The sequence below is a fragment of the Sminthopsis crassicaudata genome, chromosome 6 (assembly GCF_048593235.1).
Source record: "Sminthopsis crassicaudata isolate SCR6 chromosome 6, ASM4859323v1, whole genome shotgun sequence".
Classification (NCBI taxonomy): domain Eukaryota; kingdom Metazoa; phylum Chordata; class Mammalia; order Dasyuromorphia; family Dasyuridae; genus Sminthopsis; species Sminthopsis crassicaudata.
Window position 1 is genome coordinate 17081151 of NC_133622.1, and position 26547 is coordinate 17107697.

The 26547-nt window shown below is 41.1% G+C and overlaps 1 protein-coding gene across 1 annotated transcript; it reads left to right on the plus strand.

The window, feature by feature from the left end:
* LOC141545779 (sodium-dependent phosphate transport protein 2B-like) lies at positions 1-25724 on the plus strand. Its single transcript, XM_074273037.1, has 13 exons — positions 1-310; positions 2042-2156; positions 2249-2413; positions 14483-14611; positions 15295-15438; positions 15932-16043; positions 18457-18652; positions 19377-19472; positions 19935-20055; positions 20374-20541; positions 21483-21599; positions 21726-21850; positions 24809-25724. The coding sequence occupies exons 2-13, from the start codon at positions 2045-2047 to the stop codon at positions 25361-25363; spliced, it is 2040 nt and encodes a 679-aa protein (XP_074129138.1). The 5' UTR covers positions 1-310; positions 2042-2044; the 3' UTR covers positions 25364-25724.
* The last annotated feature ends 823 nt before the right edge of the window (positions 25725-26547 follow it).

Consider the following 26547-nt stretch of genomic DNA (forward strand, 5'->3'; position numbering starts at 1 on the left):
AAAAAGCGGTCCTCCAGGTGGATGAAGCCAGAGAAGAAGACGAAGCTCCTTTGGCGTCTCCTTCCCTTCTTCTGAAGGAACGTTCCTGGGCCTCCGGGGAAACTCGCACCGAGGTCTCCACAACTCTCAGGGGGCCGAATCGGGCTCCTGGCTCCTCTGGCCGGGCTAAGGCTTGGAAAGAGGAGGGACCCTGGTGACCGAGAACGAGAGCTTGAGACCCCTTGTGCCCCTTACCTGGGCTGCCCGCTCGCGTCTCAGCGCACGTCGGCGACGCTTGAAGCACCGCGGCCACAGATCCCGTGGAGTGCAGGTAAGCTTGGGCCGAGTTTGGCTCTCCTTCCGCTGCCCCAAGGCAGCCTGGGCCGTCCCTGCCGGCGTTCGCCCCGGAGAAAGGAAAGCACTGCTTCCTCCTGGAGACCTGGGGTGCGGGACAAAGCTTTTCCTTTCTCTAACAGTCATCCAAAGTTTCGCTCTACTTTTTTTCTTCTCCATAAAGCTCTACTTCTTTCAGGCCGAAGAGGTACGGGGTATCCTCTAGTATTTCTGGGGAGCACAAAGGGAGGTTTAAAAATTTTAGCCCAGTCGTTTTCTGTCCGATCTGAGCGTTCTTTCACCCATTTGTGGGTTTTGTGGTAAAACTACTGCAGGGTGGTGTTCGGTTTCCTTTTCCAGCTCAATTTACCGAGGAGGAAACTGAGGCAAACAGCATTAAGTGACATTTGAATTCAGGAAGTTGGCTTTCTTACTCCAGGCATAGCATTCAATCCACTGTGGCACCTCCCTACCTCTTTTTTAATCACCAGATTTCTTTTTTTTCCCCTGAGGCAATTGGGGTTTTCACTAATCAGTTTTCACTAATCACTAAATTTCAGCTTTTGATTCTTTAGGTCTTGAGATTAAAACAGCACAGGCTATTTATTAGACATCCACATAGTTCTCTCTGCTGTCTATTGAGTGGGCAGAGTGTGCCCACAGCCCAGATTCCCAGGGATTTCACAAGGTTATCCTGAGGGGGGATCAGGGTTTGTGGGGAAGGGATGGTTGGCTATTTGCTCTCCCTGGAAGGAGGGTTTTTTTCCTGAATGGAAGAATGGCAGCTAGGAGGCTCAGTGGATCCGAGCACCAGCCCTGAAATCAAGAGGATCTGAGTTCAAATCTGACCTCAGACACTTAACACTTCCTACCTGTGTGACCCTGGGCAAGTCCTTTAGTCCCAATTGCCTCAGCACGAAAATAAAATGGAGTCATAGAGCTATCACTTTTCAGTAGCTGTGGGGCAATCATGTGGGCCAATTATCAGGCTTATGGGCAGTTTTTATAGGGGAATAGGCACATGGGAAGGGTAGATCCCCTTGGGTGTTAGAAGCTGCAGCCTTCAGGAGGTGAGGGCAATAGGTTAATTATAATAGAGAAAGTGATCCAAAATTTTAATGCTGTGTTGATGACAAGGATGGCCAGAGGGAGTAGAAGTTAGGAATAAGAATGGGACTGGCTGTGGGGGCAGAAGATCTACTATTTTCCATCTGGAAGACATTGGGACGCCTTGAGCAGCCTCAGTTCCCTCATCTGTAACATGACATTTGAATGTGACACCTATAATTTAGATATTAATGAGGAAGAGTAGAGAAATCCAGGAGGGCAATGACTAAGACCAGGATTACTGATTTATTATGAAGGGGCAGCTAGGTGGCACAGTGGATAGAGCACCAGCCTTGAATTCAGGATGACCTGAGTTCAAATGTGGTTTCAGACACTTAACACTTACTAGCTGTGTGTGATTTATTATGAAATTGAGGCAGGAGGAGAGAAAGAATGAATGCAGGGAGAAGGGATACGATTTAATAGCAAAGCCGGATGTATGGATGAAAATGAAAAGTTTGAAATTCACAAAATGGCCCCATGAGTTCACCCTTTGCTTGTTTGTTTTTAATGAGTTTTAGAACATCTTATATTTTTTTTTTTGGTGCTATTGTTGTGTGACTAATTGTCCTGATGCAAAATCCAGTTGGTGCATATTTTGTTTTAAATTTTATTAATTCAGACCATGGCAACTCCACCTCTATCTCAATTGGAAAACTCCCACTCTGATGCTAAGAAGAGCACTGAAAATCCACTGTATCTGGAGAAGATAAAGGAAGAAAAAGGAAGCCCTAGCAGTGAGTACTGTTCTCTCATGACATTGCCATCTTCCACTCCTCCCCTGGGGAAATAGACCTTATTCCTGATGGGTTTTTACTTTTTTTGGCAGATAATGCACATTCTCCTATAAGTAAGATAGAAGTTCTGTCATCTTTTTGTGAAATTGCATTGATGGAAGAGCCAAAGGTTAAAGACCTAGTGATGGAAGAGCCAGTGGTGGAGCAAAACCTACAGGATATTCCTGACTTTAGGGACTCAGGGATCAAGTGGCCAGGTAACACCAGCTCCCCTTCTGTTATTTTTCAGTTCTCTTTACTGAGAGCCTAGAATGCTTTACCCTTTTCTGTAGTGACCCTGTTTATCAATAAGGAAATGAGCTAAGAAAGAATTGACTTGCCCAGGGTCATACTCTTAGTAAGCATGTGAGATTTGATATTAATTCAGGAAGATGAGGCAGGTAGCATTGTTAGGCTATAGAGAAGAACTGGGGCAGGACTAACAGCAGCTAAGAACTGAACTTCCTAAGGGTTGCTAGCATCATGGGGAACATTTGGGGGCCAAAAACTTTTTTACAAAAGGAAAACCCCAGCCTGCCTTTTCCTGGCCAGAAGGAGATGGGACAAGATTCCCGAAAATGCCAGATTCTCTTTGTGTGTGTGTGTGTGTGTGTGTGTGCACCTGCCCAAGAGCAAGCTATACATACATGCATACAATAAACAAAGCAATATTTGTATAGCCCTTAGCAAGGGGCTGACACATAGTAGGTGTTGAATAAAAGCTTATTCACTTCCTCTTTGTTTTTGCAGAAAGAGACACCACAGGAAAAATAATTGCTGTCTTCAGAGGGGTTGGAAAAGGGATCCTCAGCTGCTGGTCATGCTGCAAGCTGAACGGATGCTGCAAGAGACACAAGAAATGTCCAGAAATGGAGGAAGATCAGGAAAAGTCATGTAAAATCCCCCTCAGGGGCCATGAGGGACTTGAGGAAACTGCAGAAACAACTATGGAATTCCAAGCCAGGTATCCAGACACAGAAGGAAAGCTCAGAAGACCAGGAAGGATGGGAGAACCCTTGCGTTATTCTGGCAGCTCAGAAGTCTCCAGTTTGCCTCTTTATAAGAGAGACGACTTTTTATATTCATTTTGCCAAATACATACTCTTTTCTGAATCTCTGATTCCCTCCCACCTAATTCCAGCTCACTGCTCTCTCCCAACAATTTCCCATTTCCAAAGAGTGTGAAGGAAAGGGGCACCTGGACTGAGGAAGAACAAGCATTCCTCAAATCCCATGTCACCTATTTGAGGTCATAGGGAGCCTTAGCCTGATCTTGCACTTTAAATAACTCTTCCTAAACACATGAATAGTCAGGAAATTGTATAGGTTTTCATTGGATAGTAAATTACTTTTATGATTCTGGTTTTATATTGCTACCTTTGGAAAGAAATATTTAATTAGTAAATGTCTTATATCTAAATTTATACTCAATATAAACAAGAACATCTGTATTATATATTGTAAATTTTGTCATGTTTACAATAATTTTATTAAAAAAATTTTTCAGCAATCACTGACATTCTTTTTGCTTATTAGAATGTGTACATAGGAAAAGTTCCTAGCCAACTCCTTTTTACTTTCTTTCTTTCTTTTTTGTTTACATGTACCATACTTCCAAATACATTTCCATATTTGTAACACTGTACAATCAAAATCAGAGATAGAAAAAAACATGAAAAAGAAAAGGCAAAGGGACAAATAAAAATGTGAAAATACAGGGCAGCTAGGTGGCGCAGTGGATAGAGCACCAGCCCTGAATTCAGGAGGATCCGAGTTCAAATCTGTTCTCAGACACTTTACACTTCCTAGCTGTGTGACCCTGAGCACGTCACTTAACCCCAGACTCTGGGAAAAAAAGTGAAAATACTATGCTTCAATCCACATTCGGTGTCCATGGTTGTTTCTCTGGATATGGATAATTTATTTAACCCATTTTAAGTCCTTCTTGTAATTGAAATATTTTGAATAAATAAGTTTTTCTAGAAATAATTTTTAAGGATAGGAGAAAAGCCTGTGTTGTAGGATAGAGTAAAATGTGTTCTTTTTTTTCATCTTTATTGATACATTTCAAGATTCTGGGTTACAAAATTATGTATGTTATGAAAACTTATTACGCTAAATGAAACTTCAGAAAACTTTAAAATTAAATTTCAAAAAACACAATATCTGATGGTTAAGAGAAGATAAATCATGACTTTATATGCAAATTATTCAAGCATTAAGAAAATAGCTGCTTTGCGCTACTATTGGGCTTATATCCCAAAGAAATACTAAAGAGCGGAAAGAGACATATATGTGCCAAAATGTTTGTGGCAGCTCTTTTTGTAGTAGCTAGAAATTGGAAGCTGAGTGGATGTCCATCAGTTGGAGAATGGTTGGGTAAATTGTGGTATATGAAGGTTATGGAATATTATTGCTCTGTAAGAAATGACCAGCAGGAGGAATACAGAGAGGGTTGGAGAGACTTAAATCAACTGATGCTGAGTGAAACGAGCAGAACCAGAAGATCACTGTACACTTCAACAACAATACTGTATGAGGATGTATTCTGATGGAAGTGGAAATCTTCAACATAGAGAAGAGCCAACTCACTTCCAGTTGATCAATGATGGACAGAGGTAGCTACACCCAGAGAAGAAACACTGGGAAGTGAATGTAAATTGTTAGCACTAATATCTGTCTGCCCAGATTGCATGTACCTTCGGATTCTAATGTTTATTGTGCAACAAGAAAATGATATTCACACACATGTATTGTACCTAGACTATATTGTAACACATGTAAAATGTATGGGATTGCCTGTCATCGGGGGTAGGGAATAGAGGTAGGGGGGGATAATTTGGAAAAATGAATACAAGGGATAATATTATAAATATATATATATAATAAAAATTATTAATAAAAAAAGAAATAAATATTGATGAATTTTGGGTGCAAAAAAAAAGAAAAAAAAGAAAATAGATGCTTCAATATTGCACCGTGTGTATATTCTTAAACAATTGATAAACATATATGGAATCTTTTATAGGACAGACCACCAATGAAAATGTATTATAAACAACTTTACTAATAAAGTTTGAAGAAAACTCCCAATGTAATTGTGGGGTAAACAATAGAAAACACCTATTTTGTTACTGTGACTTTGTAAGGTGTATCTCTACTCTCCATCACTCTATTTGGGATTTTCTTGGCAGAGATATGGGAGTGCTTTGCCATTTTCTTCTCCTGTTCATTTTTTGTACTATCTTTTAAACTTGTTCATAAGCATACTATAAATACAGAAATTTAGTGCCTCTTGGCTCTCCTTTACACTTTCTATGTCTTTTTTTCCATTTGGATTGGTCATGTGATCTTTGTACTTGGTGTGCTTTGACATATTTTCAGAAGGACAGATTGTTCTTGAACTAATTCAAAAGACTGAATCGCAGAGGTTATTTGACTATTTTTTTCTCTTAGAGTTCCATGATCAGATATCCCTGAAGGACTGTAATTTTTGACATGAGTTGTCTTAAATGTAGTTTTAAAGGTGCACAGACATTGATATTTAGAGGAAATAGGAAGTTCTCTTCCTCAATATGAAAAATAATGTCATGTGATCAAGGAAGAAGCGAATAAGACATTTTTAGATCCAAAAAGGAGTTGAAATGAGAGAATTGTCAAGCTCGTCTCAGGAGGAAGAACACTCCTAGATTGTTAGAGGGAGGAGGAACTCTAGCTGTATTTGTTGGTTGACACGTGTAATCCTTGCTCCCAGGGAGCTGAGGCTGGTGGATTCTTGGAGCCCTGAAGTTCTAAGATGTTACAAAGTTAATGAGCCCATCAGGTGTTTCCACTAAGTCTGGCATCAATAGGATGAGCCTCCACACACGTGGGAAACCACCAGGCTGCCCAGGGAGGGCCAACAGGCTCAGGTGAAGAGTGAGTGGTTGTTACACTTCCAATCTGAGTGAGATAGGATAACTCTCTGGTGTGGAGGGAGGAAGACAGGAAAGAAAATAAAGAAGAAAGGAACTTCAGAGATGATATAGTATCTTCCTTTTTTTTTTCCTCCTTACTATTTTGATCATGACTTATCCTTTATTATAGATGAACAGGAATTCAAACATCTCCATTTTAGTTAACAGACAGCCAAACCTGGAGTAATTATACTGACATATCATTACTTTTAAAAGTTTATTTATTTTTAATACACATTGTTTTATGAATTATGTTGAGAGAAAGAATGAAGGGGAAAAAAAGGAGAGATAGAGAGAGAAGGAAGGAAGGGGCTTTACAGATGATCCTGTTTACTCCTAAAAGAAAGAAAAAAGAGAGAGATGGAAAGAAGGAAGGAAAGAAAAAAAAGGAAGGGAGGAACTTCATAGATCTTGTCCAGTCCTCTGATTCTATAAATGAAGAAACTGAGCACCACAGATGAAAAACTGCATGAGGTCCCATGGTATGTAGCAGAGCTAAAATCCGAATTGTGTTCTTTTGCCTTCTAGGCTAGTGTCTTTCTCCAAAAATACCTTACCTAGAATTGTGATTCTTTTTTGTTTGTTTTGGATATTTGGGGGGCAATAGGGAGGGAGTGACTTGCCCTTGGCTTCCTTAGCATGGCCCCTGTCCTACTACTTGGACAACTACTTGGTTTCCTCTTCTCTCTCCTTTTTCCTCTAGCATTCTAGGAATTATCTCAGATAAGATTTGAACTCATGTCCTCTTGACTGTACTTTGTCACCTTGCTTCCCCTTGAATCAGCCATTCTTAATCATTTTGTGTTTTATGGACCTTTGGGGCAATGTATGGATTTTTTTCCGAAGAATATTTGAAAATATATATAATAGAACACATAGAATTACAAGAAAAATCAATTACATTAAAAGGCAGTGACCCAATAATTTATTTTATTTTAAAAATTCACAGACCCAGAGTAAGAACTGCTGGAGGAAAATTAGTGGTGAAATGTGTGGCTACTTTAAGTGAAGGAATAGAAAAGCTTGTTTTTTTTTAAAGTCAAAATTCATAGCAGAATTTCAGTAGAATGGAAACTCATTGAGTGAAGGCCTTTTTACTTTCATTTCATTTTACTTTCATTTACTTTCATTTGTCATTTTACTTTGGTTTTCCCAGTGTCTGATAGAGGGTTTTGCACTTATGTTTAAGTAACTCTTTGTTGAATTGAAATCAGTTAAAGGTAACAAGTATAAAACTATGAGAACATTTTCATTTCTTTCTTGGGGCCAGTGCTAAATGTAAAGAGATTTATTAATTCTTTCTTTATTCATTCAACTATATTTGTCAAGCACCTATCAAGTGCTAAGCTACTGTGATCCCTGCAAGTAACTGAGGCATCAGAGAAAGCAGGGTTACATCACTACTAGAATCATAGAATTTCAGAGCTGGGAGAAACATAAGTCATCTTGTCCCTGTAAGAATCTTTTTTTTTAAAATATGAACCTTGCCCAACGGGCTATAAAATCATATATATACTTTAACCTAGCAATACCACTTGTAGGCATGAATCGTGAACAAAATTGTTTAAGAAAGAAAAGAGACTATAGGTCCTACAAAATATTTTTAGCAGCTCTTTTCTCAGAGCAAAAACACTCAAAACTGAGGGAATGCCCTTCAGTTGGGGAATGACTGAATAAATTGTGATATGTGATTATGATAGAATATTATTGCTCTATGGTAAATGATGAGCAGGATGCTTTCAGAAAAAACTGGAAAGTCCTCCACAAACTCAAACAAAGTGAAATGCCCTGAAATAATAGCAGACTTCTAGGATGATTAGATGTGAATGACTTTGCTATTCCCAGTCATACAAATGATCCACAACTACTTTGCAGGATTTATATTGAAAAAATATATCTGTATCCAGAAAAAGAACTGATTGTGTCTGAATACCACTTGAAGCATACACTCTCTCCCTCTTTTTTTAAACTTGTTTTTCTTCATGTTTTCTTTTCAAGATGGTGGAGGGATGTATGTTTTCTTTCATGATATGACTTTTATGGAAATGTTTTGCATAATTTCTTTTACTTTCTTAATGGGGGCCAGGGATGAGGATAAAGGAGAGAATCTAGAATTAAAAGTTTTAAAAACAAATGTAAAAAATTGTTTTAAGTGTAACTGGGGAAAAATAAAAAATATTAAATAATTTAAATTAAAAACTATATTAAAGGTGTCTATGACAAAAATAAAATTAAGAAGTTCCCTTTTTTTAACATCTTTTAAAGTTGCTCTTTGAGCCTTTGATTGAATACTTGTGATAATGGGAAACTCACTATTTTACAAAGCATGCCATTTCATTTATGCATACCTTTAATTGTTAGAAAATTCATTTTTAAGGGGCAGCTAGGTGGTACAGTGGATAGAGCAGTAGTCCTGAAGTCAGGAGGACCTGAGTTCAAATGTGACCTCAGACACTTAACACTTCTTAGCTGTGTGACCCTAAGTTAATTAACCCCAACTGCCCCAGCCAAAGAAAGAAAATTCTTTCTTTCTTTCTTTCTTTCTTTCTTTCTTTCTTTCTTTCTTTCTTTCTTTCTTTCTTTCTTTCTTTTCTTTCTTTCTTTCTTTCTTTCTTCCTTCCTTCCTTCCTTCCTTCCTTCCTTCCTTCCTTCCTTCCTTCCTTCCTTCCTTCCTTCCTTCCTTCCTTCCTTCCTTCCTTCCTTCCTTCCTTCCTTCCTTCCTTCCTTCCTTCCTTCCTTCCTTCCTTCCTTCCTTCCTTCCTTCCTTCCTTCCTTCCTTCCTTCCTTCCTTCCTTTCTTCCTTCCTTCCTTCCTTCCTTCCTTCCTTTCTTCTTCCTTCCTTCCTTCTTTCCTTTCTTTCTTCCTTTCTTCCTTTCTTCCTCTCTTCCTCTCTTCCTCTCTTCCTCTCTTCCTCTCTTCCTCTCTTCCTCTCTTCCTCTCTTCCTCTCTTCCTCTCTTCCTCTCTTCCTCTCTTCCTTCCTCCCTCCCTCCCTTCCTCCCTCCCTCCCTTCTGCTTTCTTTCTTTCTTTCTTTCTTTCTTTCTTTCTTTCTTTCTTTCTTTCTTTCTTTCTTTCTTTCTTTCTTTCTTTCTTTCTTTCTTTCTTTCTTTCTTCTTTCTTTCTTTCTTTCTTCCTTTCTTCCTTTCTTCCTTTCTTCCTTTCTTCCTTTCTTCCTTTCTTCCTTCCTTCCTTCCTTCCTTCCTTCCTTCCTTCCTTCCTTCCTTCCTTCCTTCCTTCCTTCCTTCCTTCCTTCCTTCCTTCCTTCCTTCTTCCTTCCTTCCTTCCTTCCTTCCTTCCTTCCTTCCTTCCTTCCTCTCTTCCTTCCTCCCTCCCTCCCTTCTGCTTTCTTTCTTTCTTCCTTCCTTCCTTCCTTCCTTCCTTCCTTCCTTCCTTCCTTCCTTCCTTCCTTCCTTCCTTCCTTCCTTCCTTCCTTCCTCCCTCCCTCCCTCCCTCCCCCCTTCCTTCTCTTTCTTTTCTTTTCTTTCTTTCCTTTTTAAAACTAAGCCAAAGTTTTTCTCCCTATAGCTTAGATTTACTAATTCTATTGTTTTCTAGAAGTGTATATCAAAAAGCTACATTTTTCTTTACATTCTAGGCTTTCCAATAGTTACACAATAGCTTGGGTTGAGAAATAAGTGTGCTAGACTTGGATTCAGGAATTCCTGAGTTCAAATCCTATCTTAGATACTTACTTAGCTATGTGACTCTAGGTTGGCCACAATCTATTTCAGCCTCAGTTTCTTCATGTGTAAAGTGGACATAACAAGAGCAATTATTACTTGAGCTTGTTGTGAGAATTAAATGAGATCGTACATGTCTGTAAAGTGCTTCATACAGGGCTACATAAATTGTAACTAATAATAAGAGTTATTTCTCTGGGTTTCATTTTTCCTAACTATAAACAGGGATACTTTCCCTGTTTCAGATGGGAATAATTTCCCATCTGAAAAGGATGGTGTTTAAAGGAAAGGTTGTTGATTGAGTAGTTGGTTGACACTTCACCTCACCTGCTCATCCTTCCTCTCCTTCAACTTCTCTCTGAAATTGTTATTGAAGTGTTAAGACAAGTACTACATAATTATTAGAAGTCAAGTCTTCCAATAGAACAATAATAGGACTCAATCAAATTCTCTCAATCTCAAAGTAAATTGTAGATCTTAGGTTCTCTTCACTAATTGAGCCAATGTCACCAATGTCCTTTTGAATGTTGGAGTCCACATTTCTTGGTCTGGAGGAGCAATCTGGAAGGACAGTGGGTGCAGATCAGGTCCAAAGAGGGCTTTCTGGTTTATCACTGGGGATGTGATTGGAAGATGATAGATTCCTGCAACTCCTTGAGGTGAAGGGAAGCCTCTCCTGACTAGGACAGTTTGGTCCTTTCAGACTTGTGCCCTGAAGTAAAAGAGGAATTGGCATGGAAGTAATGGATAGTGCCAGCAGTCCCAGCAGCAGCTCTGAGCTGGGAAGTCCATACTTAAGGGATTAGAACATATAAAAGAGGTCCCATAGAACCTGGGAAGATACTTCTGTGGCAACTCTGGATTCCCTCTCCAACCTCCTTTTCCCCCATAGTATTTTATTTTTTTCAATGTGTAGTGCTCTGTTGTCTCTCAATTATAGTTCTTCTCTGGGAGGAGGTTTCTTTTCTGAAAATCCTTTTCCCTGGGAGCAGGTTTCTTGGGAGGCTTCTGTAGCCTCCAGCCAGATGGAAGATAGATGTGGGAATGAATCAGACTCTGCCTCCAAGAAAGTGGGATTGTGGGTTTCCCGGAAGTCAATCCTAGTTGTGAATCTCCATGAACAGTCTTTTCCTTTAGATTAGATTCCTTGATGAATCTGCTCTTGTCCAAGTGTCCCCATCAAAACCACAGGAGAATCACCAATCCTTCTTCCTGACTCTTGGCTCCATTTATCCTCCCAGAAATGGGCTTGTGGGAACGCCTTACAAAATCAATGAACTAGCTTCTTTAAAGGTGTTAATTCCTTCAAAGTTGCAAACTCCTTTCAGAAGTCTAAAGTCCTAAACTCCTTTTAATAAAAGGTGTGAACTCTGAACTAGAGAATTGTTAAGTACTGACTTAGCACTTAGTAAGGATTCTAATACCAATGACATGTAAAGATAATTTTCAAAATTCACTTTTATAAGATTTTGAGCTAACTATTTTTCTCCTTCCCCCCTATCCAAGATGACAAGCAATATGATATAGTTTTCTATCTAGGTGCAGCATTTCTTTTCCTAGTCTGGTTTTGTTTGGGTTGTTTGGAAGGCTGTTTTGGGACTAGACCTGTGAACTCATCAATAAAGGGAATGGAGGATGAAGGACTTGCCCACCAAGGCTACTTGACACCTCTTCAACTTGGATAGTTAGACAATGGTGTGGGCCACTAGGAAGTTCAGTGATGTGCCTTGAGTGAAAAAGATACTGAAGTGAAGGGTGAACCAAGTGATCAGCCCAAAGTCTTGGAATTCTTGATTGAACTCCAATAAAGACCAATGGATCCTCATTACACATAAACCTTTTAATGCACTGGACCCCCTGCTCTGCTTCTCCCTAGTTTGCATTTCTTTCTGCAAAATGAATGAAAACCTGAAGAAAACATTCACTTGGAAATGGGCTGATGGTGGGTGGGAGGTTCTAGAACGTGAGAACAGGAGCCTGAGGTGGTAAAAGGTGTCGGCTTTTGTCCAGAGGGCCCCAATCAGCCAGCCTTCCCACCCACTCCTTCCCATTGGAGGTATAAAAAGCGGTCCTCCAGGTGGATGAAGTCAGAGCAGAAGAAGAAGATCCTTTGGCGTCTCCTTCCCTACTTCAGAAGGAATGTTCCTGTGCCTCCGGGGAGACTGGCACCGAGGTCTGCACAACTCTCAGGGGGCCGAATCAGGCTTCCGGCTCCTCTGGCCGGGCTAAGGCTTGGAAAGAGAAGGGACCTTGGTGACCGAGAATGAGGGCGTGAGAGCCTGTGGGCCTCTTCCCTGGGCTGCTGGCCCTCTCTGCCCTGCCAGCCCTGTCCTGCGCCGTGCAGTCCGGGAAGCCCCCTCCCATCCCAGCCACGTCGGGACCACTTTAAGCACCTTGGACAGAGATCCAGCAAACAGCAGGTAAGCTTGGGCTGGGACTGGCCCTTCGCTGGCTGAGTTGGCGATCTCCTTCCGCTGCCCCTAGCCAGCCTCGGCCATCCCTGGGGATGAGGAATGTGAGGCAAACAGCATTAAGTGACTTGCCCAAGGTCACAAAGCTGGTGTTTGGAACTACATTTGAATTCAGGAAGTTGCCTTCCTGACTCCAGGCCCAGGATTCAATCCACTGTGGCACCTCCCTACCTCCTTTTTTAATCACTAGATTTCAGCTTTTGATTCTTAGGTCTTGAGATTAAAGAAGTACAGGCACCCATATAACTCTTCTCTGTGCTGCCCATTAGACAGATGGTGCCCACACCCAAAAGGATCTCAAAGGGTTTCCCACCAGAAAAGGAGGGAGGCTCTGAGTGCTTGTGGGGAAAGGGATGGCTGGCTGCTTGCTCTCCCAGGAAGGAGGGTGTTTTTCTGAATTGAAAACTGGAGATTCATAGAGCTATCACTTTTCAGTAGCTGTGGGGCTTTGATGTGGGTCAATTATCAGACTTATGTGGAGGCAGTTTTTATAGGGGAATATGCACATGGGAAGGATTGATCCCCTTGGGTGTTAGAAGGGTGCAGAAGCTCCAGGTTTCTGTAGGTGAGGGCAGTGGGCTAATTTATGCCAACAGAGAAAGGATCCAAAATTTTAATGCAGTGTTGATGACAAGGATGGCCAGAGGGAGTAGAAGTTAGGAGTAGGGATGGGACTGGCTGTGGAGGTAGAAGATCTGCTATTTCCCATCTGGAAGACATTGCAACTCTTTGAGCAGCCTCAGTTCCCTCATCCGTAAAATGACATTTGAATGTGACACCTACAATTTAGATATTAATGAGGAAGAATAGAGAAATCCAGGAGGGCAATGACTAAGACCAGGATTAGTGATTATGAAGGGGCAGCTAGATGGCACAGTGGATAGAGCACCAGCCTTGAATTCAGGAGGACCTGAGTTCAAATGTGGTCTCAGACACTTAATACTTCCTAGCTGTGTGACCCTGGGCAAGTCACTTAATCCCAGCCTCAAAAAAAGTGATTTATTATGAAGTTGAGGCAGGAGGAGAGAAAGAATGAATGCAGGGAGAAGGGATATGATTTAATAGCAAAGAAGGATGTATGGATGAAAATGAAAAGTTTTAAATTTACAAAATGGCCCCCTTTGTTTGTTTGATTGTTTTTAATGAGTTCTAGAATTTATTTTTTGTTTTTTGGTTTTGTTATGTTTTGTTGATGATATTGTTGCGTGACTAATTATACTGAGTTCCATGGCGATTTAAAATCCAGTTGGTGCATATTTTGTTTTAAATTTTTTTAACTCAGACAATGGCAACTCCACCTCTTTCTGAATTGGAAAACTCCCACTGTGATTCTAAGAAGAGCACTGAAGATCCAGTATATCTGGAAAAGATAAAGGAAGATAAAAGAACCCCCAGAAGTAAGTACTGTTCTCTCATGATATTTCCATCTTCCACTCCTCCCCTGGGCAAATGGACGTTATTCCTGATGGTTTGTTGTTTTCTTTAGCAGATAATGCCTATTCTCCTATAAATAAGATAGAAGTTCTGTCATCTTTCTGTGATATCTTATTGATGGAAGAGCCAGAGACTGAAAACCCAATGATGGAAGAGCCAGTGGGGGACCAAGACCTACAGGATGTTCCTGACTTAAGAGACTCTGGGATTAAGTGGTCAGGTAATGCCAGCTCCCATTCTGTTGTTGTTCAGTTCTCTCTAGAGTTTCCTTGACTAAGAGATTAGAATGCTTTGCCATTTTCTGTAGTAACCCGGTTTATAGATAAGGAAGTGAGATAAGGAAGAATTGACTTGCCCAGGGTCATACAACTAGTAAGCCTCTGAGATCCAATTTGAACTCGGGAAGATGAGGCAGGTAGTATTGTTGGGCTATAGAGAAGAACTGGGGCAGGACTAACAGCAGCTAAGAGCTGAACCTCCTAAGGGTGGCTAGCATAATGGGGAACATTTGGGGGCCAAAAACTACTTAACAAAAGGAAAACCCCAGCCTGCCTTCTCCTGGCTAGAAAGAGATGGGAAAAGATTCCAGAGAATTCCAGATCCTCTGTGTGTATGCACCTGCACAAGAGCAAGCTATACATACATGCATATAATGAATAAAGCAATATTTGTATAGCCCTTAGCACAGGGGCTGGCACATAGTAGGTGTTGAATAAAAGCTTATTCACTTGTTCTTTGTTTTTGCAGAGAGAGACACCACAGGGAAAATAATTGCTGTCTTCAGAGGGGTCGGGAAAGGGATCCTCCTCCTGGGATTTCTCTACTTCTTTGGATGTTCCTTGGATGTTCTCAGCACCGCTTTCCAACTGGTTGGAGGTATGAGAAGCGATATCAGCACAGATTAAAAGTTTCTGCGTGGCTTTTGTAGCTTAAGAGTTGATTTTGGTTCAGCATGTAGCCAAACAACTGGCCAACTCAACCCAAGTAATCTCCCCTTTCTTAAACTCTTCCTGGCCAAGCTGTCTCATCTTTTCTTCCACTCCAGAGACATAGATGCTTCTTCATTCTTTTTCCCCTTCTCTCTTCTCTCTTCCCTACTTTCACTCTAGTCTTTGAAAGAAGACATGTTAGGATTAGGGATCAAAAATCTTTGTGGAAGAATTTGATGATAGATCGGAATCTTAGGTCAATCTCTCTCTCCTCTCTCCCCCTCTCCCCCTCTTCCCCCCTCTCTCTCTCCCCTTCCCCTTTTTCTCCCCTTTCCCCTTCCCCCCCTCTCCCTCCCTCCCCCTCCCCTCCCCCCCCCCCTCTCTCTCTCTCTCTCTCTCTCTCCTAATAACCCATATCATGAAAGGGAATAAGCATTTCTAGATCATTTATGTATCAAGCACTAATCTAAGCAAATTCAGCCCTCACTGTCCTCTGCCACATTGCCTTCCTCAGCAGCCAGTGACTCTTCTTCATGCCTCCTTCCCAAACAGGGGCCTCTAACTTAGGTCTGTGGCCCAGAACTCCCTAAATGACCATATATAATTTTAACTTTTCCATTATCTTTGCAGAAAAAATGTCTGAGAAGATTTTCCATGATGGTTCAGTGTTGAACAACCCTGTGGCTGGCTTGATGATTGGTATGCTGGTAACAGTCCTGGTGCAGAGTTCCAGCACGTCTACATCCATCATTGTCAGCCTGGTATCCTCTTCATGTGAGTCAGCAGGTTCCCCTCTCCCCCATTGCCCCAGTGCCTAGGCCAACCTGGATCTCTTGAAAGAATTTCAGTCCAAATTATAGAACTGTGAAATTATTCCCTATGTGCTCCAGAGTCATTTCCCCGATTTTCTATCCTTCCAATCTTGGGATGGAGCTGTTGCTACAGCCACTATCCCAGCCATGCCCACATATACCAACATTGCTTCCAGTGGTCTAGTTTTCTTGCTATGAGTAAAGCTCCAGTTGCCCTGCCCTACTTAGATTTTTGGGTACCTGGTTGCAGCTGTAGTGAGTTGTTCTTCACCACACAGATCTTCAAAGATTGAATGACCAACTTGTTGGAGACCTTGTAGAAAGGATTCCTCTTCTTGTTCATGATTGGACTTCATAGCTTTTCTAACTTTTTGTTAAGTTGATTCCTTAGCTTGTTGAAGCTTTTTCCCTGTGAATTTCCCTAACTTTTTTCATTTACCTTTTTCCTTTGACAGTGCTGACAGTAAAGGCAGCCATTCCCATCATCATGGGAGCCAATATTGGGACTTCAGTGACCAATACTATTGTGGCCCTCATTCAGGCTGGAGACAGAAATGACTTCCACAGGTAGGAAGTTTTCTTATTTCTTTGCTAGTCATATTTTTTTCATCACTACAGTAACTATATTTAATAAAGTTGAGGATCTTTACTCTAGATAATCATCTTACTTATCTTCTACACATTTGAATTGATTTTTTTCTGCCTTCTTGCAATATTTTTTCCTTTTTCTGATGGTTCTTGAACTTGGCCACTGTATTTCTTGGCATTTTGATTTTAGGGTCCCTTTCAGTAGGTGATCGATGAATTCTTTCAATGTCTACTTTACCCTCTGTTTCTATAACTTCTGGGCAATTCTCTTTGATAATTTCCTGGAAAATAGTGTCCAGGTTCTTTTTTTTCATCATATTTTTCAGGGAGTCCAATTATCCTCAGATTTTCTCTCCTAGATCTATTTTTCAGGTCTGTTGTATTCCCAAGAAGGTACTTCACTTTTCCATTGTTTCATTTTTTTTTTTTTGGTTTTGCTTGACTGATTCTTTGTCTCCTCGAGTTATTCACTTCTATTTGTTCGATTCTGATTTTCAATGATGTATTTTCTTCACTCACTTTTAAATATCTTTTTGTAATTGTCCAATTGAGTTTTAAGTGAGTTGTTTATTCTATGGAATTTTTTCCATTTCCCCAATTTTATTTATTAGAGAGCTATTTTCTTTTTCCAACTCACTAATTCTGTTTTCCTTAGAGTTGTTTACCTTTTCCAATGCACTAATTTTGTTTCTCAAGGATTTATTTTCTTTATCCACTCTATCTTTAAATACATGGGATAACTTCTCCAGACTCTCTTGCCAAGCTTCCCTTTCCTTTTCCCATTTCTCTTCTAGTTCTCTTGTGAGAGCCTTTTTGATATCTTATATGACAGTTTTGTTTATTGAGGAGCAGATCATATCCCCCTTTGGGGATTTCTCTAGAGACAGTCTGTTTTTAGTCTCTTCAAGGTTTAAAGTCTTCTCCTTATCCATATAGAAGCTATCAGTGGTTAGAGCCCTTTGAAATTTTTTGTTCATTTTGTCAGAGCAGAATCAAAGAAAACAAACTGACAAGAAAAACAAATGGTCTGTTTTGGGTGGGGGATGGTGCTGGATGGTGTTACTGGGCTTTCTCTACAGACTGTGGGAGACAGCAGCAAGGCACTAACAGGACAGCAATGGCTGTGCTGCGTCTGTTCTCTTAGACTCTGAGGCTCTGCGACCATGCTGAGACACTCTGGTTGGGGGTGGCCAGGTCCCGAGAGACCCTAGCTTTTTGGGGTTTTAGTCTTTATCTCCTGTGTTTACAGCTTCCCTGCTGATCCTGGCTTGCTGCCAAGACAGAATATCCGCACTGTGGTAAAGGTCATTCTGCAGAAATGGCAGAGATTGCACCTCTCCCCCCTCTGGTCTTCACAGTGTGAGCTGCCCCACTCTTGCTGCCTTCCCTCAGTCTGTGCCCAATCTGTTTGTCCCCGCCCTTGAACAAACACAAACCTTTTCTGGCAAATTTCAAGGATGTCTTCTATTGGTGATTATTTGTGTTTTGTTTTCAAGTCAAGCATTAATTCCGAGGCTTATCATGAAGTAAATTCTGAGAGAAAATGCGGAGCTTAAGCAGATGTGTGCCTCCTCTCCACTATCTTGGCTGGAAGTCTAGATCTTGCTCTTCCAATGGTTCTTTTAGAGTGTCGAATAACTAAGTACTCAGAGCAATTCAAATAACTCAGTTAAGTTACATTCTTAAATTGATACATGATTTCATGTTGCTGCAATATTACAATGCTAGGATTAGGAAGAATAGTTAAAATCTGGCCTCAGACACTATGTTTATGGCATATTATTGTGATGGAATACTAATGTGCCATAAGAAAGGATGGGGGGGGGTAATTTCAGTGTGAAAAAAAAAACTATGGCAAGGCCTTCATGAATGAATCCAAAGTGAAATAAGAGCTGGGAGATGATTGTGTACAGTAACAGCAATGCTGTAAGGATAATTAACCGTGAAAAACTTTGTTACTGTGATCAATACAATGATTCAAGACAATGTCCCCTTTGGACAGTGCCAAAGGACTCATAATGAAAAATGCTGTCCATGGCCAGAAAATGAACTGGTAAACTCTGAGTACAGATCAAAGTCTTTTTCTTTCCTACTCTCCATCCCTGCTCTCTCTTCCCCCCCCATATGGTAGGGAAATTTCCACAGTGGGAACCCACCAGTGTTGAAGCTGTTTGGGCAACTCTACAAGTGGGTTAGGTCACTGAATGTATTAAGTGACTTGCTCATGGACCTGAAACATTAGGAGACCTGAAAAAAATCTTCCTAATTTTCAAGGAAGTCTTTCTCATTATGTTCATATCATGCTTCCTCATTCTGCACATAGTAGGCTCTTAATGAAAATGACAAGACAATATCGTCACATTAATTGCTTTGTGTTTTCTCCCTGCTTTAGGGCTTTTGCTGGAGCGACTGTCCACGATTTCTTTAATTGGTTGTCAGTGCTGGTGCTGCTGCCCGTGGAGATGATCACAGGCTACCTCTACCATCTCACCGATGCCATCATGAAAATCTTTATTAGCAAGAGTGGGCAAAATGTCCCTGAACTCCTGAAAGTCATCATAAATCCCTTCACAAAACTCATTATCCAGGTGGGCATCAAGACTCCCTCTGATTTTAAATTCAAGCTGAAATGGTGCCACTGGTGGACTAGGTTCCCATGAAAGCAGAGCTCTAAGTCTCTTCCCCCAAACTGTAGTGCTAGTTAGACATTCCTTTCCTTGCTCTGACTGCTCCATTTTATTTGAGGGAGTGGAGCTAAAGGGCTTGCTTGGCCCTCCACATTGGCAGTTGTGTTCTTCAGCACCCCGATTCTGCCATCTGGGGCCCGATGATTGCTTTGTTGGCCTCTGTGTTATCTTTTATCCTTTTGATAAGTGTGATGGGCCTGTCTCCTGGAAAACCATTTTGCTTCTTCCTATGCTTTGCCATTCTTATGGCCAAAGTGGAGCTCTTTCCCAAGGGATGTCTCATGACCAAAAAGCATTTATTAATCACCTACTGTGGACCAGGGACTGGGGGAAATGATGATCAAATGGGAGCCCTTTCAAGGCTTCAAGTTGCTGTTGTTATTGGGCCCCTAGAATAGGGCAAAATAGAAAAGGACTGATCCTGTCCAAGCTAAGATGAGACAGTCACATGTAGAAGTGAGGCCATCGGGGAAATGAGACCAGTCTGTGTCTCCTTTTTACACACATCCTGGTTTTCTCTTCTGTTCATTGGAGCCCCTAGGATAGTAATTAATTTAACTTTTCAGTCACAAATCTCAACTAAGGAACAGGCTAACTCTTTTCCTCATGTCTGTTGCTTTCCCAGCTGGATAAAATAGTCAAGAATGAAATTGCTACAGGAAATGAGGCAGCCCAAAACAAGAGCCTGATAAAGACTTGGTGTAAAACAGCAAAATATGTGGTAAGTATCAGAAAACTATTCAAAGGAAATAGGTGGAGGAGTGAGAATCCTTGGTTTTCCCCTGTGATGTTGAGGGACTGCAAGTGCTGCTGGATTTCTATAAATTTAGTGCCCTATACCAAAGCTCTAGTCACCTTGTCTTAGTTCTACTTCAGACTCTATGGAGCAGAATGCTTTTCTAAGACAGAGCTAAAACAAGCTCAGGTCCCCATTCTAGGGTAATAATGCTCAGTCTGAGGGCAATTCGGCCTCCAAAGTAACCCAGATTCTGGAGTTTAGATTTTCTATGATTCATTCACAAAGACTGAAGGGCTTTTCTAAAGATTATGGGTAAGGTCGGGTAGAGAAGAGGGGGAAAATGGGGATTCTTTGGCCAGTGGGACATGTCTTCAGTGCAGTAAAATCCAATTTCCCAAAATGACATTTTCTGTAACTTTTTTCCCCCTCTGTATCGTCATCTAGACTTTTAGCAACGTTACCGTTCCCTCACCAGAAAATTGTACCTCTCCCAGCTTCTGCTGGACCAATGGGAACACGACCTGGACCCTCATGAACACAACATATAAACAGAACATTGCAAAGTGTGAGTAGGAAATCTTCTGGCAGTTAACCCTCATGCCCTCACATTTTAAGCCTTTTTAGGAATCAAAAATGGCTTTTTGTAAGCCATGAGTCATAAGTCTGTTTGGAACCCTTGCTCTAAAGCAAGGTCCCAGGGCTAAATGTTATTTATGTTTAATTTAAATATCTCTTGAGATCTTTTTTGGGGGGGAATTGGATAAACCTGTGAATTACAACCACTTTTTGTAAGAGTTTGTACTCTGTAGAATGCTCTGTATCTGGGTTAAGTTATGACGAGGAAGAGAAAGATGATGACGGGTGGCTGCTCTGGTTCCCACAGGCAAACACGCACTTGTGGATGTCGGTCTCTCTGATCAGAGCATTGGACTCATTCTTCTGGCCCTCTCCTTGCTGGTCCTGTGCACCTGTTTGATCCTGATGGTCAAGGTCCTGAACTCTGTGCTCAAGAGACAAATTGCTACAGTGATTAAGAAGACCATCAATACAGGTAGAACTTCCACTCTCCTTGGGCCTTTCTGTGGGCAGAGTCTTAGTGAAAAGTGATAGCTGCTAGCTCTCCTCCTCTTATGTTCCTTGAGGTCCACAATCCAAGCTCCTCCGGACTCTTGCCTCCACTCAGCATCTCTCCTTTCCCATCACCAATCCTGGGAACCGGTGTGATCTCTTTGGTTCTGAATTTGCATTATCAAACCGGTCTTGGAGAGTTCCCACAGCTCTGGACATCTCTAAATTGATGAGTTAGAGAAAAATCTTTCAGCTTGCATTGGAAAGGGGAGTTTTTTCCATCTAAAGAGTACCCTATAGCAAAGAAATCACAGTACACATTCCTTTCCCTATCCCCTAGAAAGCAGAGCAAATGTAGAAATCCTTCCCTTCTCTCTCCCAACCCAAGCAAAAAATGAAGCTCCTAGCTTGCGGAAAACAATTACTCCTGATTGAACTCTTTCCCTAGCTAGGTTGTCATGAATTAAGATGGTGATAAAGGTTGAAACCTTCCAATCTCCCTTCTACTTCCCTCACTAAGAAACACAATTCAGGTGCAGATATGGGCATTTTGGGTGGATTTGGGAGCCAGCTGTGGGAACAATGGAGGAAAGAGAAAAACATTTTTCTAGTGTGCTAGGCACTGGGCTCAGCACTTTTTATAAACATCCAATTTCTTCCAAGAAGAGCATGAACATAGTTTTTAGGATGTCTGCTGGGAACTCCCAAGGCACTCTCCTCCTCCCCGGGAACTTTCTGCTGATGGCTTTTTAGTTACCCTTTGAACTGTGTCTGCCAAAAGATTTAGAATGATTTAGAAAATTTAGTAAATTTTAGTAAAAGGAATGTTCCAGGACTTCCCTTTAGAGAAATCTATAGCATTGGATATGAAATGCTGGCCAGGACAAGTGGACAAATTGGGCCTTTCTTTCTCCTTTTCCCCAGATTTTCCTTTTCCTTTTGCTTGGCTGACGGGCTACCTCGCCATTCTTGTTGGAGCTGGGATTACAATTGTTGGGCAGAGCAGCTCTGTGGTCACATCTACCATCACTTCTCTGGATGGTGAGTCTTCCCTTCCTCCTCCATTTCCCTTTTCACATGTTCCATGTATCCATTTTTACAGTTGGTCTTGACATGCTCGGTCATTCCCAGCCAAGATTGAACCTGTGTGTTTTTCCTCCCTCTTAGGTATCGGAGTGATCAGCCTGGAGAGAACTTATCCCCTGACCCTGGGCTCCAACATCGGCACCACCACCACGGCCATCCTGGTTGCTCTGGCCAGCCCTGAAAGCACTTTGGAAGGTTCCCTCCAGGTCAGAATGTGCACTTGGGACTTTCTGATCTTTCCTCAGCTTCCCATTCCATCCTTCCAATAAGCACCCCAGGGTCTTTCTTGAAAGATGCTCCAAATCCCAAAGGGACACTGGTCACTGCCGAGGTCTCAGCTGCCTCCAAACAGAGCCATCCCTAGCTCTTGTTCTCAGAAGCTGAATTTCCTAAATAATGACCAGATATCTTCAGCTTGTGTCTTAATAAACAAATTAGGGTGGTAAAGTTTCATTCCCCATCTCCTATCCGTTCCCTGGCACCCAAATAATATGGTATGGATAACTTCCCCCCTTTGCCCTCCTCTGAGTCAGAAAACAAGAAAAGGTGCAAATAATGTCTGACTTATTTGAAGTTGTGAGTTTGAATCTCAGCTGTTACTTGCTAGGTGACTGGTATAGATCCAAGCTCTGTGTGCAGGGGAGGGAGAGGCGACCTTTGGTTTCCTGGGGGAGAGAAGCTTTGAGGGATTCTGAGGATCCATTTGGGCAGAAAGGTGGAGGAAAGGCATTCTGAGAGCAGGAAGGTGGGGAACAAAGGTCCCGGGAATATGGCAAATGAACGAGCATCTTTGAAGATTGCATTGAAGCTGGCATGGTGATGATGGCAGGGATAGTGATAGTATGAATGATGAGGACAGGATTGTTAGATACTAGATGGTTAGAAGCAGCTGAAGGTGATGCTAAAAAGGCAGGTGAGGATCAGGTTCTAGAGGGCCCTGAAAACTGTACCAAGGATTTTGGTTTTATCCTTCATGCATTAGAAAGGCAACAAGTATCGGATCAAAAAGTACAAAGATACTGGAGGTTTGATTTAGGAAAAGCATTCAGGGATGATGCATTTGAGCCAAGGACCAACCAGGAGGTGCTTTGGATCTGGAGTGTGGATCTGGAGAGGGAAGGGCTTTCAGAAATGATTCTTTCCAATTTCCCTTCATTTTGTAAATATTGAAATTAAGTGACTTGCCCATTGTCACCCCAATAGTATTTACCAGAGGAAAGGCAGCATTATTTTGCAGGTCACAAAAAAATGAAAATCTGGTGATGTCATTAGGAATGGATAGGAGAAGGTGAACACAAGATTGCCTAGAGAAGGACTCAGGGAATGATCCCATGACAAACAAGGGGAAAGAGGGATCAAGGTTGAGATTTGCAGCCCAGACATGGCAGGATGGAGGTGCCCTTAGCATTCTCCAGGGTGAATATTGCCTCACCAGGTAACTGTCTCCCTTCTTCCCTCCGCTCCTGGCAAGGGAGACCAGTGGCACCTGCTGGTGTGCAGGCAGGCCAGGGGATGTCTGGGTAGGAGAAAGGCGACAAAGGAGTGAGTGGAGGCCAGGGGGAGGAGTAGAGTCAAAGCATCATAAGGCAATGGAATTAATTATTTTTATTTTTATGGTTTTTATTTACCAGATATATGCACGGGTAATTTTACAACATTGACAATTGCCAAACCTTTTGTTTTAATTTTTTCCCTCCTCCTGCGCCCCAGATGGCAGGTTTACCAATACATGTTAAATTAAATTATATAGTTAGAGTATAAATTAAATACAATATATGTATACATGACCAAACAGTTGTTTTGCTGCACAAAAAGAATCGGACTTTGAAATAGTGTGCAATTAGCCTGTGAAGGAAATCCAAAATGCAAGTGGACAAAAACAGAGGGACTGGGAATTCCATGTATTGGTTCATAGTCATCTCCCAGAGTTCTTTCGCTGGGTGTAGTTGGTTCAGTTCATTACTGCTCTATTGGGACTGATTTGGTTCATCTCGTTGTTGAAAAGGGCCACGTCCATCAGAATTGATCATCATACAGTATTGTTGTTGAAGTGTATAATGATCTCCTGGTCCGGCTCATTTCACTCAGCATCAGTTGATGTAAGTCTCTCCAGGACTCTCTGTATTCATCCTGCTGTTCATTTCTTACAGAACAATAATATTCCATAACCTTCATATACCACAACTTATTCAGCCATTCTCCAATTGATGGGCATCCACGTAGTTTCCAGTTTCTGGCCACCACAAAGAGGGCCGCCACTGAATTAATTTTTTAAAGCGTGAATTCCAAAACTGATTTGGAAAACAATTACAATAAAAGTCTCATTGCTTCTGGAATTTAGAGCAATGTGTTAATTATCTAGATTGTTTTTGAAATCGTTCTTTTGGAACTCAGCAAAGGTGGTTTAAATTGTCAATTTGGTTTCATTTGTAATCTGGGATTCAAGTTCTTCCTTGCATTTTGGTCCTTGCTGCATGGCCTTTTGCAAAAAGGCCCATTTTCATAGGATTTAAGGATTAGAAGGATCTTTGAGATCGTCTGGTTCTCCTTTTGTAAATAACACAAAGGTTTTCCTGAAGGTCAAGGTTATGAGGCAAGAGTTCAGAAAAGTAGAATGGTGGTTAGGAGCTCTCCCTTTGCATGGGACTTTGCATCTACAAGGCACTTAATCAATGCTTGTTGACTTAGATTGTAGCTAGATTTTCAGACTCCCATTTAGATGGCTTGTTTTTTCCACAAGGCCATAATAGGACTTTTACCTGTAGGGTGCATGAAAGGTTCCCAAGCTCTTGACAACATGATCTCATTAGACGTCCACAGTAACCCAGGGAATAGGCTCTATTGCTCACTTCTGATGAACAAAGTGAAGCTAAGAGAGGCTTCCACCCCAAGTCTCCCTGCCTTTGGGTCTGATGCTGTCTGCCCCCATACCAGCCAGCTGTATTCTTACAAAACTAAACAGACTGGCCCAGCTGACTGCTGCTTTCCCTCCTGGCTCTTAAAATTGATGAGCCCACAGTGTAAATAGTCATGGATAATTTCTCTGGTGCCTCTGATCTTTCCCTTCTCCCCAATACCTGCCTCCTTATTTCCCTTCCCTCTCCCTGATTGGCTCCCAGTGTGTCTCCATGAGATCTCATCATGTTTACTCTGTTTGATTTCAGATTGCCCTGTGCCATTTCTTCTTCAACTTGTCTGGAGTTCTTCTGTGGTACCCAGTCCCGTTCATGCGCCTGCCGATCCGTCTTGCCAGGGGCCTGGGGAATATCACGGCCACCTACCGTTGGTTCGCCATCTTCTACCTGATCATCTGCTTTTTCCTAGCCCCAGTGGCAGTGCTTGGGCTTTCCCTGGCAGGCTGGACTGTGCTGGTGGGTGTAGGGGCACCTTTCCTATTTCTGTTGCTGGTGATCCTGGTGATTTGTATCCTCCAAGCCCGCTGCCCTCAAGTTCTCCCTGACACGCTGCAAACCTGGGACTTCTTGCCCTTGTGGATGCGCTCCCTTAAGCCCTGGGATGGGCTGGTGTCCTTCCTGACATGTAGCTGGGGCTGGTCCATCTGGTCCCAGATGTTCAGCTGCCGCTGCTATTGCATCTTCGGCTGCTGCTTATCCTGCAGGCTGACCAGATGCTGCAGGAGATACAGGAAATATCCAGAACTGGATGAAGAGGAGAAAAAGTCATATCAAATCTCCATCAGGGTCTATGAGGGACATTAGGAAACTACAGAAACAACTTTGGAATTCTATAGGAGGAAAGTGAAGAAGATCAGGAAGGATGGGGGAACTCTTGCATTATTCTGAAAGCTCAGAAGTCTTTGCTTTGCTTCTTTATATGAGAAACCACTCTTTATATTCATTCTACCAAGTACCTATTGTTATTCCCTTTTATTCCCTCTGATTCACTCCCACCTAATTCTAGATTCTCCCCCAACAATTTCCCATTTCCAAAGATTATGTAGGAAAGAGGTATCTGGACTGAGGAATAACAAGCAGCCCATTCCTCCAATACCCTATTTGAGGTCATATGGACCCTTATCCTGATCTTCCACTGTATGTAACTCTTCCTGAACAGATGTGTAGCCAGCGAATTGTATAGTTTTTCATTGGATAGTAAATAACTTTTATGATTCTGATTTTATATTGCTCACCTTTGGAAAGAAATATTTAATTACAAAATATCTTTAAATCTATAGTCAATATAAGCAAAAACATCTATATATATTGTAAATTTTGTCATTTTTACAGTAATTTTATTTAAAAAATTTCAGCATTCGCTATCATTCATTCTTTTTACTTAATAAAATGTGAATCATAGGAAAAGTCCTTAGCCAACTCTTTTTCTTTCTTTCTTTCTTTTTTGTTTACATGTATAATACTTCCAAATATATTTCCATATTTGTAACATTTTACAATAAAAATCAGACAGAAAAAAACATGAAAAAGAAAAGGCAAAGAGACAAACAAAAATGTGGAAATACTGTCTGATTTTTTTTAGGCCTCCTTGTAATCAAAATATTTTGAATAAAAAACTTTTCTAGGAATAATTTTTCAAGTATATGAGTAATACCGGTGTTGTTGGATAGAGTAAAAATGTCTTCTTTTTTATCAGTCATCTTTATTGATATATATATATATATATATATATATATATATATATATATATATATATATATATAGTACATATTCTAAATATACATTTCAAGGTTTACAAAAATAATGTATGTTATAAAAACTTGTTAAACAAAATGAAATTCCAGAAAACTTTAAAATTAAATTCCAAACACAATATATCTGATAGTCAAGAGGAGATAAATCACAACTTTATATAGAAAAATATTGAAGCATTTAAAAAAAATCACTGCCTCAATATTGCACCATGTATATATTCTTAAACCATTGAT

Bases quoted from the DNA above. Each gene is read 5' to 3' on its own strand.
- LOC141545779 (XM_074273037.1), top strand. From the start codon at position 2,045: ATGGCAACTCCACCTCTATCTCAATTGGAAAACTCCCACTCTGATGCT. The intron at 20,542-21,482 runs GTAGAACTTCCA...CCTTTTCCCCAG, and splicing joins TAAGAAGACCATCAATACAG to ATTTTCCTTTTCCTTTTGCT. The intron at 21,851-24,808 runs GTCAGAATGTGC...GTTTGATTTCAG, and splicing joins CTTTGGAAGGTTCCCTCCAG to ATTGCCCTGTGCCATTTCTT.